At 61.7% G+C, this 12,299-nt stretch overlaps 1 protein-coding gene across 12 annotated transcripts in view; it reads left to right on the forward strand.

Moving 5' to 3' along the window:
- The window catches only part of TMEM94 (transmembrane protein 94), a 34,634-nt gene that overhangs the window by 21,116 nt on the left and 1,219 nt on the right, over positions 1-12,299 (forward strand). For 5 of the 12 annotated variants that reach the window (XM_036088722.2, XM_078066065.1, XM_036088720.2 and 2 more), the window contains 28 exons: positions 51-178; positions 401-537; positions 2,046-2,248; positions 2,612-2,763; positions 3,122-3,224; positions 3,445-3,531; positions 3,802-3,918; positions 4,264-4,320; positions 4,571-4,675; positions 4,819-4,983; positions 5,206-5,415; positions 5,937-6,246; positions 6,482-6,655; positions 7,009-7,111; positions 7,233-7,450; positions 8,155-8,336; positions 8,428-8,566; positions 8,826-8,941; positions 9,065-9,164; positions 9,510-9,618; positions 9,810-9,999; positions 10,234-10,311; positions 10,599-10,684; positions 10,951-11,032; positions 11,277-11,425; positions 11,515-11,609; positions 11,696-11,789; positions 11,973-12,143. In XM_036088722.2, coding sequence (XP_035944615.2) covers positions 51-178; positions 401-537; positions 2,046-2,248; positions 2,612-2,763; positions 3,122-3,224; positions 3,445-3,531; positions 3,802-3,918; positions 4,264-4,320; positions 4,571-4,675; positions 4,819-4,983; positions 5,206-5,415; positions 5,937-6,246; positions 6,482-6,655; positions 7,009-7,111; positions 7,233-7,450; positions 8,155-8,336; positions 8,428-8,566; positions 8,826-8,941; positions 9,065-9,164; positions 9,510-9,618; positions 9,810-9,999; positions 10,234-10,311; positions 10,599-10,684; positions 10,951-11,032; positions 11,277-11,425; positions 11,515-11,609; positions 11,696-11,789; positions 11,973-12,143 — 3,860 coding nt within the window. The remainder of the gene's footprint in view (positions 1-50; positions 179-400; positions 538-2,045; positions 2,249-2,611; positions 2,764-3,121; positions 3,225-3,444; positions 3,532-3,801; positions 3,919-4,263; positions 4,321-4,570; positions 4,676-4,818; positions 4,984-5,205; positions 5,416-5,936; positions 6,247-6,481; positions 6,656-7,008; positions 7,112-7,232; positions 7,451-8,154; positions 8,337-8,427; positions 8,567-8,825; positions 8,942-9,064; positions 9,165-9,509; positions 9,619-9,809; positions 10,000-10,233; positions 10,312-10,598; positions 10,685-10,950; positions 11,033-11,276; positions 11,426-11,514; positions 11,610-11,695; positions 11,790-11,972; positions 12,144-12,299) is intronic. The other 7 variants (XM_078066067.1, XM_036088718.2, XM_036088723.2 and 4 more) reach the window with 5 other exon arrangements.

A 12,299-nucleotide genomic window follows, 5' to 3' on the forward strand; every position in this document is an offset into this window, starting at 1 on the left:
GCCCCCCGGCTCCTTCGCCGGGCCCCTCACTCCCCGCTGCCCCTCCTCAGGAGCTGTGGAGAAGCAGCTTCCTGCACCACAGTAACCGCTGTTCCTGCTTCCACTGGCCTGGAGCCTCGCTCATGCTGCTGGCTGTGCTGCTTCTGCTGGGCTGTCATGGGAGCCAGCCGGCGGGCAGGTAACCTTCCCTCCCCGCCTCTCACCCAGGGACCCCCCCCCAGGGGCGCTCCCCCCGCCCCAGTCCCAGTCTGCCTTGTTAGGAACCCTTGGTCCCTTGGCTGGCTGCTGTCAGCCCCCGAATGAGACACTCCTTTCAGAAGGGACTGGGGTAGGGGGTCTCGCGTTGGCTGGGTGGGGGAGCCCCTCTCCTTGCTAGTACCCCCTCACCTCTTCCCACCAGCCATGGGGTGGAGCTGGTGAATGCCTCAACACTGTTCCTCTTGCTGCTTCTCAACCTCATCCTCATCGGGCGGCAAGATCGGCTGAAGCGTGGGGAGGTAGAGCGGAGGCTCCGAGGGATCATTGACCAAATCCAAGGTGAGGCCGAGGGTCAGGCATGCTGGGTGGGAAAGGGTGCCCTGTGATGTGTCAGCCCTACGAGCTCTTCTCCTGAGTCCCCGCCAGGAGCCCAGCACAGTGGCATTGCCTACGGTCAGCATTCTGGGGGCTCTTGGCATCAGCAGAGTCAGAAGGCTGCCCTGCCCCTTTTGAGCAGAACAGTGAGAGCCAGGGACAGGCAGACAGTGGTCTCAGCACGGCCCACAGGGAGGCTGCTGGCGGCCCGGTCGGCTTGCAGGCTTGCTAACCATGGGAGACCGACAGAGAAGACCCTGTCTTGGCAGGAGGACAGTTGAGGTTTTCTCTTCCAACTCTGTCTTGTCTGGCGGTACTGGGCCAGGGCAGGTAGGAAGATGGGCCAGGGAAGTCGAAGACCCGCAAGACGCAGGGTTGGGGGCCCAGAGCCGGGAGCCCAAAACGGAGCAGCCCCGTTCCTAAAGAAAGGAGTTGCTCCGTCCCATTTCTGCTCGTTCTTTCATTCAGATAGTGTTTGTTAAGCCCCAGCTATGGATTGGGAATATTAGGCTCTTCTGAGAGACAGTGGTTCCCGCTTTCCAAGGGCCTGTGGTCTTGTATGAAACACCTAGTGTCGGAAACCTCTCTCGAACCTGACTGGGCAGTGGACGTTTGAATGCTAAGTAAGAAGGGGTTGCTTCATTCTGAAATGATCAGTTAGCTGCAGCCATGTGCCAGGCATGGGAAGTACAACGGTGACCGAGAAGGATGGGCCCTGCTCCTCGAGAGCTTAGTCTCTTGCTCAGGAACCATCACTGGCTCCCTCTTGCTTATCAAAGCTGCCCAGAACCTCTGGGCCAGGCTCCAGCCCCTCTCTCCAGATTCTTCTCTTACTGTCATCATCACCCAAAAGCTCCTCCCCAGTGCCAAACTCACCATGGACCTCCCTGCTTCTGTGCCCTTGTCCTGCTGTCCCCCTGCCTGGCGTGCTCCTCCCTCACTGGGCTCCAGCTGACGGATCTGGCCCATCCTTCAAGACCCATCTTAAACTTAGCTCCCTTTTCCCTGAAGCCACCTCTGATCGCATCGGCTCCCCTGAGCTCCTGCAGCGCTAGGATATTTCCTAATGCCCTGAGCACGTGTTTGCCTTGATTTGTGTTATCTGCCCACATACATCTCTCTTTTCGGTTGCGGCTCCTCCTCGAGGGTAGGGACTTGTGTCATCTTCACCTTTGACCTTTGCATCCCTCAAAGCCCTCAGCAATGCTTGTGAAATGTATTTGAATGGAGTAAGGGTACAAAGAATAAGAGCTTCAGGTGCTCAGAGGGGTAGAAGGGCCTGGGCTGGAGTGGTGGGAGAGGCTTCACAGGGGAGGTGACCTTGAGAGAGGGGCAGTGTTGGAACGGGTGTTGTGGGCCACTGCAAGCCTTCTGGGAAAGGAAGGAGAGCAGGCAGAGCTCCACGGCGTGTGCTGCGTGGCTGACCTACGGAGCCGTGGGTGAGGTGGTTTCCTTCCTTCCGTTCTCCTCAGATGCACTCAGGGATGGCAAGGAGATCAAGTGGCCAGATGCCATGTACCCAGACCTCCACATGCCCTTTGCACCGTCCTGGTCCCTGCACTGGGCCTACAGAGATGGACATCTGGTCAACCTGCCAGTTGGCCTGTTGGTAGAAGGAGACATCATAGCTCTGAGGCCCGGCCAGGAATCGTTCGCCTCTCTGAGGGGGATCAAGGTAGCTCGAGGCTTTTCTTCTTCCCTGGAAATGCTGTGGGAGCATCTACAGGCAATGGTGGGAGGGTCCCAGGGCTTAATTCTGAAGCTTCCTGGCCAGTTCGCAGGCTTCTTGGCAAGGACTCTGGAAGAATGGAGAAGAGCTGGAACATCTTTCTCCTTCTTGTCCTTTCTTTTCTCTGACGCTTAAGCTGCTAGGAATCCAGTTCCACAGCCCCCCGCCGCCCCCCCCACCAGCTGACTCTTTGCTAACCAATGGTTCCTAACCCAGTGAGGTATCTCCACTTAGCTGGAATTGTCAAGGAAGAGTGGCCTCTGATTGAACCAATGCCCTCCTTGCCCTCCTCCCCTGACTCTCCGGCAGGATGATGAGCACATCGTCTTGGAGCCCGGGGACCTGTTTCCCCCTTTCTCTCCACCACCTTCCCCCCGGGGAGAAGTGAAGAAGGGACCACAGAACCCCCAGCAGCACCGGCTCTTCCGTGTTCTTGAGACCCCTGTCATTGACAACATCAGGTCGGCTTGCTGCCCTGCCTTCCGTCTGGCCCCCGACTTCTCTCCCCTGGTGCCTTCAGGAGCAGGGGGCGGGGTGACAAGGAGAGAGCCTGGTTTATACTGAGCCCCCCTTAGGGTGGGCACCTCTGTGGATTCTTTAACGTCTTATGAGAATTCCTAGCCTGGGTGATTGTTCCTCCCCCATTGGAAATCTGAGGGCACAGCTCTGGAGGCTGCCCCGGACCCCTCTCCCAGGGGGCCCCTTGGTGGGGGCCAGGGAACAGGAACATGGCCTGACTCAGTGATGCCCAGTGCAGGTGAGTGTTTCCGGCCTCTCCCCTGAGGGCTTGCCCAACTAAAGGGCCATCCCTTTTTGCAGATGGTGCCTGGACATGGCCCTGTCCCGCCCAGTCACCGCTCTGGACAACGAGAGGTTCACAGTGCAGTCGGTGATGCTGCACTACGCCGTGCCTGTGGTCCTGGTGCGTGAGGCGGGCCTCGCGGGCAGGGGAGGGGGCCAGGAAATGGGGGAGCCTCAGGGCCAGATTTGGGTGAGCGTGTGAGTGAAGACGGGGGCGCCCAGAGTGAGACGGCCAGTGCTGGGGCTGGGGAGGGTATGAGTGGGCAGAGGAAGGGAAGCCTTAGAGCCTGGGTCCCTCTCTGGGTGGGGGACTAAGGCTGCACTTCTGCTGTTCCCCAAAGGCCGGCTTCCTCGTCACCAATGCCCTGCGCTTCATGCTGAACGCCCCTGGTGTCACCTCCGGGCAGTACACCCTCCTCCAGCTACAGGTAGCCCCCGCCCGTGCCCCTCTGTGATGCTTTGCTCTTTCCTTGGAGGCTGGGTCCCTTCATCGTGCCCTGGCTGTCCCTCCCTCTCTGTAGCCCAGGGGTCCCTCCGGCTTCAGCTTAAGAACGCCTGCTCCCCTTTTCTTCCTGCCCTGGACAGCTGTCCCTTTCTACTCAGGGAATGGCTTCAGGGCTGGGGAAGGCCTTCCGTCCCTCCCTCTTTCCAGAACAGCGGCTCTTTGGGAGCCTTCAGTGTGGTTTGTGCTTCCCCAGGTGAATGGCGTCCTGCCCATCCTCCCCCTGCTCTTTCCAGTCCTCTGGGTTCTGGCAACCGCCTGTGGAGAAGCTCGAGTCCTGGCTCAGATGAGCAAGGCCTCTCCCAGCTCCCTGGTAGGTTGTTCCAAGGCATCCTGGTGACAGTACAAAAAGAACACAATTCGGGAGCAAAAAGAGGGTGTCAGCTGTGCCCCAGCGAACAGGTGCGGAGGTCCAGCCCCACTGTGGGCGCCGTGCACGGGCAGGCCCTGGGCAGCTCTCCGTGTGGAGGAGCCTCCAGGCCAGGCCCCGGGAGGCGGGGGGCCGTCCATCCTGGCACTCAGCAGACGGGATTCGGGGACTGCCTGGGTGTCCTTTACCAAAGGCGTTGGGAGCCTTGCTGGTGTGGGCCCCCCCCCCCCCGCAGCTTGGAGGCCGTGTGAGGGCGCCTCCCTGAGCTGGTGCCTCCGCTCCGTGCAGCTCGCCAAGTTCTCAGAGGACACTCTCAGCAGCTATACAGAAGCCGTCTCCTCTCAGGTACACTCAGCTGGGACACCTGCCCCAGGCCCCTGTAGCCACCAACCTGAGCTCCCTCAAGCTGGCCCCTTCCGGAACCCTGGGACTCCCCTACTTTATGGCCTGGGAGCCTCCTGTCTCATGGGGGCGATGCGCTCTGCCCAGACAAATGCCTGTCCACCCCAACTTCCTGGTGTCCCCGGACTGTTTCCTCTGCTGGCCCCAGAGGCTATCTCTAGGGAAATAACACGGACTTTGTCTCTCCCCCCAGGAAATGCTGCGCTGCATCTGGGGCCACTTCCTGCGGGTGATCCAAGGGACATCGCCGACCCTGAGCCATAGCTCCAGCCTGCTGCACAGCTTGGGCTCGGTCACGGTGAGGGCGGGCCCTGTGGGAGGACCCCGCCTCCACTGGCCTGCTGCCTGGCTATGTCCCGGTGCCTGCCCGCCACTTAAGTGGACCCTGGTAGGTTGGGGAATGACGAGCCCCCCCTCCCCAATCCCCATCTCTCTCTGCAGGTCCTGTGCTGTGTGGACAAACAGGGGATCCTGTCGTGGCCAAACCCCAGCCCGGAGACTGTGCTGTTCTTCAGTGGGAAGGTGGAGCCCCCACACAGCAGCCATGAGGACCTAACCGATGACCTGTCCACCCGCTCCTTCTGCCATCCCGAGGTAGAGGAGGAGGTATGGCCGGCTCCTGGGGACCCAGCTCTGGGCCGGCCAGTGGCCTCAGGGAGGGCGAGGCTGGGAGGGAGAAGGAAGGCTCGAGCACCGTTAGGGTCTGCTTCTGGGCCGTTCAGGCAGAGCCTCCAGCCCAGACAGTGAGGGGACATAACTCCCTGCCTCCCTGGTCCATGGCAGCCAGCGGGACCCTGGTCCGAGGCCTGTGCTCCTTGTTCTCCTCAGCCCCACGAACGAGATGCCCTCCTGGCCGGTTCCCTGAACACTACCCTGCACCTTTCCAATGAGCAGGAACGTGGCGACTGGCTGGGTGACGGTCCCAAGCCCCCTGAATTCTACTCTTACCACAAAGCACACGGCCGCAGCAAACACCCATCCGGCTCCAACGTGAGCTTCAGCCGGGACACGGAGGGCGGTGAAGAAGAGCCTGGCAAGGTGAGAGGAGTGCGGACAGCAGCCTCGGGGTGTCCTGGCCTCCCCGCTGAAGGGGCCAAGGGGTGCAGCCTGTCCTGGATGGACGGAGCCAAAGGCACAGATGTGGCGGCCTCCGTGCTTAGGCCTCCAGGCTCGGCCATGCAGGACGGCCTCCTGAGGCCTAATCCAGGGCCTGGGGCCCTTCCAGGAAGGAGGCCCTTTCCCCTTCTCTGGGTCTTACAGATGGTGACTGGTTGGGGCAAGGCCCTTCCTTCTGGTCACAACCTTCTGAAGACAGGGCTGGCGGCTCCCCCTGGCAGAAAGAGATCCTCCATTGTTCCCTCCCTGCTCTGGGCATCCTTTTCTTAGGCACTGCCATTGTTGAGCAGAGCTCCCAGAAGCAGCCAGAAGGCCAGCAAGGACGGGGAGAGGGTTTCCGGGAGGGATGGGAAGAGCATGGGCGCGAGCCTGCTCCCTGGGAAGGGGGTGCGTTCTCCCCGGCTGAGGCTCCCCTCTCTCTTCCCCGTTCCGCTGCGGCCCAGCCCGGGCTGGAGGGCGAGCCCTACGAAGCAGAGGACTTTGTGTGTGACTACCACTTGGAGATGCTGAGCCTGTCGCAGGACCAGCAGAACCCCTCCTGCATCCAGTTCGACGACTCCAACTGGCAGCTGCACCTCACGTCCCTGAAGCCGCTGGGTCTCAACGTGCTGCTGAACCTGTGTAACGCCAGCGTCACCGAGCGGCTGTGCCGCTTCTCCGACCACTTGTGCAACATCGCCCTGCAGGAGAGCCACAGCGCCGTCCTGCCCGTGCACGTGCCCTGGGGCCTCTGCGAGCTCGCCCGCCTCATAGGTGCGCTGGGCGCGGACCTTCGCCAGGAGCCCCGGCAGCTCCTGCCCCCCCCCCCCCCCCCCCCGGAACCAGGCGCCGCTCGACAGTGCTTCCTAGTCTGGGGAAATAACCAGGGGCGCGGGGAAAGGGGGAAAGGGGGAAAGAACCAGCCCAGCCTCACGGGGGTTCTCTCCCTGCGAGGGAGGGAGGTGCAGGTGCTCCCAGACACCCCGAGTTGTCGTCCCTCCCCCCGCAGGCTTCACTCCTGGGGCCAAGGAGCTCTTCAAGCAGGGGAACCACCTTGCGCTCTACCGCCTCCCCAGTGCCGAGATGGTGAAGGAGACCTCGCTGGGGAGGCTCTCCTGTGTCACCAAGCGGCGCCCCCCGCTCAGCCATATGATCAGTCTCTTCATCAAGGACACCACTACCAGTGAGCCTTCCAGGCTTGGCCAGCATCAGGCCAGACCTTCCTGGAGCTTGGCAGGGCGGGACTTCTTTTAGGCGTCCCTTTTTGGGGGGGACCTGGGCAGATGCGCACTAGACTGCTTCTGGAATCTTCCTCAGATGTGGCAGGGATCGGATTTGGGGCCTGGTGCTGGGATGGTGGCCACAGGGGTTGGGGACTGTCCGCAGGGTTGCAAGCCCACACAGGCCTGGGGAGTCCTACTCCCCAGGGGCTCCCTAGCACCCTTCTCAAGAATGGCAGGGTGTTACCGGAGGCGGGAGTGAGAGGTGGCAGTGGCCTGGGGCACTCATGGTTCGGCCTCGTCCTCCCCGCCTCAGGCACAGAACAGATGCTGTCCCATGGCACGGCTGACGTGGTCTTAGAGGCCTGCACAGACTTCTGGGATGGGGCAGACATCTACCCTCTTTCAGGTTCTGACAGGTGGGTGAGGAAGCACCCCTCGTGCTGATGGCAGACAGCCCCTGCCCTCTGCCTGCCTGGCTCACAGGCATGGGGGCATCTCAGGGCCACTCGCCTCACTTCTTCCCCATTTCCCTGGCAGAAAGAAAGTGCTGGATTTTTACCAGCGGGCCTGCTTATCTGGTTACTGCTCTGCCTTCGCCTACAAGCCCATGAGCTGCGCCCTGTCCTCTCAGCTCAACGGCAAGTGCATTGAGCTCGTGCAGGTGCCCGGCCAGAGCAGCTTCTTCACCGTGTGTGAGCTGCCCAGCACCGTCCCACTCAAGCTGAGCACGCGCCGCAACAGCTGGAGCTCGGACGGTACCGTGCACGTCTGTCCCGTTGGGGGCCCCCAGCGGGGAGGGCTTCCGGAGCGCCTTGGAATCGATCGTGGCGGAGGGAACTGCGGGTGCACCGGACCTGGAGCACCAAGGTGGCACTCGCTGTCTGGTGGCGCGGGCAAGTCCTTAGCCTTCTCATGGCGCCTGCTCTGCCCTCCTCACAGGCTTCTTGTGACACTCCGGTGCGAGAGCAAAGGGCTTTCTTTGAAAGTTGTAAAGCAGCAGTATCTATAGACCATTAGGCTTATTTGACCAGACAAAAAGGCCAGGTTGCAATGCTGCTGGAACAGAGGGACTCAGAGCCACCCCACCCCTCCCCCAATGCCACCAAACAGACAGACTCACAGGGTCTTCTGACCCAAAAGACCATGAATCGAGGCCACAGCTGAGAGTGAGGGCAGCCCCCTAGCCCTGGACCAGGGCCGGGCTCTATCGTTACTCCTTAGGATCATCACCTGACTGACGAGTACCTTTCATTGTCTTTTCTCCTGTGTCTGTTGGCTCCTTTATGTGTCTTGGCTGTGTGTGTGTGTGCGTGCGCGTGTGGCTGTGTGTGTGGTCCCCTGGGGCCCACATGCTCATTGATTCGGGTGTGGCATCTGTGTGTGTGGCCTGGGCTGCCTCCTGGAATCTGCTGGTTCCTGGGTGTCCTGGCTGGGCTTTGTGCCTTGTGCCTACCTGAAGAAGGGATCGGGGAGGTGCTGGAGAAGGAAGACTGCATGCAGGCCCTGAGCGGCCAGATCTTCATGGGCATGGTGTCCTCCCAGTACCAGGCCCGGCTGGACATCGTGCGCCTCATCGATGGGCTGGTCAATGCCTGCATCCGCTTCGTCTACTTCTCTCTGGAGGATGAGCTCAAAAGCAAGGTGGGGGGAAAGCCATCCCCCTCTGCCTCCACTGACCCTTTCTCCTGTGGGCTCGCGGGCCCATCTGTTCGTTGCCGTCTGCCTTTTGCAGGTGTTTGCAGAAAAGATGGGCCTGGAGACAGGCTGGAACTGCCACATCTCCCTCACGCCCAATGGTGACCTGCCTGGCTCCGAGATCCCCCCCTCCAGCCCCAGCCATGCTGGCTCCCTGCATGATGACCTGAATCAGGGTAAGGGCACAGGTTTGTGATGGGGACGAGGTAGGTGTGGGCGGTTCCCCCTCCTTGGAGCTACAGCTAGAAAGAAACCCCGTAGCTCGCTCCCAAGAAGTGCACTCCCTTGGAAAATTGCTCTCGTCTCCCTGCGGTAACAACAGTCAACCGTGGAGGAGAGGAAACCGGAAGCAGGAAGTTCTCTGCCATCTTCAGGGCAAGGAAAGGCCCCCAGAAGGCTGACTCCAAGGTGAAGGACGGGCTTTCATCCCCACAGTGTCCCGAGATGATGCAGAAGGGCTCCTTCTGATGGAGGAGGAGGGTCACTCAGACCTCATTAGCTTCCAGCCTACAGACAGTGACCTCCCCAGCTTCCTGGAGGACTGCAACCGGGTAGGATGGCAGGGTCTGTGCCCCTGGATTCCCTGAGGTAGCTGGCTGGCTGGTCCAGAGAAGGGAGGGAGGGAGGTGCCCTTCTCCCGACCCTGAGGCTACTGACATCTGTGTTCTCTCCAGGCCAAGCTGCCACGCGGCATCCACCAGGTGCGCCCCCACCTGCAGAACATTGACAACGTGCCCCTGCTAGTGCCCCTATTTACCGACTGTACCCCCGAGAGTGAGTACCGTAGCCACGGCTACTAAGGAGGCTTGGGCTCCCGGTAACCCTAACCCTGACCCGGTGGGCTCTGCAGGAGATGTTGCTGTCCGGTGCGGGGAGCCGAGCAACCTGAGCTGGGAGGAGCCGGGGAACGTAGGGGGCTGGAGCTGTGGGTGTGCCCCTTCTAGGGAGTCAGAAGTGACAGTAGTTACATGATATTCACATTCTTGGGGGGAGGACTGTCCCCAAAGTGGGGCCTGCTCTCCCCTGTCTCCTGCTCTCCTGCCCTGTGGGTCTCTGCCCAGAGCCTCACACAGGGCTCCGCCCGCCTGACTCTTATGCCCCCCGACTCTGCCCCTTCAGCCATGTGTGAGATGATCAAGATCATGCAGGAATATGGGGAGGTGACCTGCTGCCTGGGCAGCTCTGCTAATCTCAGGAACAGTTGCCTTTTCCTCCAGAGTGACATCAGGTCAGGGGGACGCCTGAGAGTGGGGGCTTGCTTGGGGCTGGGGCATATTCCGTGGCTGGTCTTGGTATGGTTGGGACCAACGGACCTGGGCACGGTGGGGAGAGAGGGAGTGGGTGCTTGCCTAGTCCTGTGGGAGATGGGATGTTTGCAGAGTGTGGCTGATGGCTATGCTTTCCCCCTATGCTGAGCAGCATTGCCCTGGATCCCCTGTACCCATCCCGCTGCTCCTGGGAGACCTTTGGCTACGCCACCAGCACCAGCATGGCCCAGGCCTCGGATGGCCTTTCTCCCCTACAGCTCTCGGGGCAGCTCAACAGCCTACCCTGTTCCCTGACCTTTCGCCAGGAGGAGACCATCAGCATCATCCGGCTCATTGAGCAGGTTGGGGCTCGGGCAGGCGGAGGGGGCAGGGATTGGGGGGAGCTGCGTGGGGTGGGGAAGAGTGACACAGGATCCGTCTGGGCTCCCAGGGGCTGATTTCCCTCCAAGAGAGGCTTTCCCCGGCAGTTTCATTTGCCTGCACTGTTTGCTAGCAGGAGCATCTGGGGCATCTGGCTCTTGGCTGAGATCTGTCAGCTGTAGGCCTGGCCACAATCTGTCCCTCCCGGCCCCTAGGCGCGGCACGCCACCTACGGCATTCGCAAGTGCTTCCTCTTCCTGCTGCAGTGCCAGTTGACCCTCGTGGTCATCCAGGTGAGCTGGGCTTGCACAGGCACTGCCCCTCCCCACGCGCTCCTCCGCTCCGGGCCCGGCTAAGAGTCTGGGGTGGCGGGCTGGGAGGTTACCGCATAGCCTAGGGGGCCCCTGGCCTCTGCGGAACCCCTGGGCTTTTGGAGGTGACCCCATCAGCAGAATAGCGGCCCCTGCGGCCCTAGCTCCCCTGGGCATCTGTCTGGGCACAGGGCAAGGCAGCCCTGGGGCTCCCGGCATCCTACTATGTGACAGAACCTAATCCTGCTTCCTGGGCTCTCCTGGTCTAGTTCCTCTCTTGCCTGGTTCAGCTGCCGCCGCTGCTGAGCACCACCGACATCCTTTGGCTGTCCTGCTTTTGCTACCCTCTGCTCAGGTGAGAGTCAGGCTGCCCCTCCGGGTCCAGGCAGGCGGGGCTGGGACGGCACCGAGCAGCCCCCCAGGAGCCCCGGTCCTGGGAGACCTGCTCAGTGCTCACCACCCCTGGCACAGGTGACACTGGGGGGGGGGGGCTCTCCCTTGTCTTATCCCATCTCCCCCCAGACCTGCCCTCACTCCCAAAACTCTCGAAAGGTTTCCCATGTGGGAATTGGGGGACAGAGGGTCACAGTCCCCACCCTTCACCAAGTCCCTCCTTTTCAGCATCTCTCTGCTGGGGAAGCCCCCCCATAGCTCCATCATGTCTATGGCCACAGGGAAGAACCTTCAGTCCATTCCTAAGAAGGTAAGCAACGTGGAGCCCTGTGAGCCACGGCCTTTCCTGAGGAACGTGGGTGTGTGTGGGGGGGGAGACTTGGGGGAGAGACAGGGGCTTCCGTCAGAACTTCCCCCAACCAGAGGGGAGGTGGTGGCACAGAGTTGGGAAGGATCTTCTTCCCCCGGGGCCTGCCCGGTTCCTGCAGGGCCCACTGAGCCCGGGGCCAGAGGGGCCGCAGCCCGGGAGTGACGGGCCGCTCCTCTTTCTGCAGACCCAGCACTACTTCCTGTTCTGCTTCTTGCTCAAATTCAGCCTCACCGTCAGCTCGTGCCTCGTCTGCTTTGGCTTCACGCTGCAGAGCTTCTGTGACAGCTCCCGGGCCCGCAGCCTCACCAACTGCTCCTCCATCATGCTGCGCAGGTGGGTCCTGACCTCGCGCCCCCCACCCGGCCCCCTGCCCGCTTTCCCGGGGCCCGGCGGGGGGCTGAGTCCACCCCTTACTCTGACAGTCATGCCGACACCGCTCCAGCCTGGTTTGGCGACTTCGCCAACGGGCTACTGACGGCTCAGAAGCTCACCGCTGCCCTGATCGTCCTGCACACAGGTGAGGGGCTCCCCGGGAGGGGCCGGTGGGGGCTGTGGATGGGGGGACGTCTGACACCGCCCCCCCACTGACCCTGTTTTCTCCAGTCTTCATTTCTATCACCCACGTGCATCGCACCAAGCCCCTGTGGCGAAAGAGCCCCTTGACAAACCTCTGGTGGGCCGTGACCGTGCCCGTGGTGTGAGTATCTGCCGATGGATGGGGGGGGTGGGTAGGAGCCTTGGCAGGACTGGTTTGAAGTCCTGCTTCAGGGAGTTGAGCCAGAGGTCGGATGCTGCCCTCCTTGAGCTACTCGTACTGAGAAAGGCAGGGAAGGAAGCAAGAAGGCCCAGGGTCATGCAGGGCTGTCACCTCTCCCTGCAGCCTGCTGGGGCAGGTGGTCCAGACGGCAGTGGACCTGCAGCTGTGGACGCACAGGGACAGCCGTGTCCACTTTGGCCTGGAGGACGTGCCTCTGCTGACATGGCTCCTGGGCTGCCTCTCCCTGGTGCTTGTGGTGGTCACCAACGAGATCGTGAAGCTCCATGAGATTCGGTGAGCCGCCAACAGGGCGCGCCCTCTGGGCTCAGGCTCGTTCCCTAGGCCCATAACCTCCTGGGCACAGCTCCCCGGCTTGTCCCCGCTGCCTGGACTTCCCTCCTCCTCTGGGGTCCTGCCCTGTCCCCGGTCTGGGCTTCTGCTCTAACCTGA

The sequence above is a fragment of the Halichoerus grypus genome, chromosome 2 (assembly GCF_964656455.1).
Source record: "Halichoerus grypus chromosome 2, mHalGry1.hap1.1, whole genome shotgun sequence".
Classification (NCBI taxonomy): Eukaryota; Metazoa; Chordata; class Mammalia; order Carnivora; family Phocidae; genus Halichoerus; species Halichoerus grypus.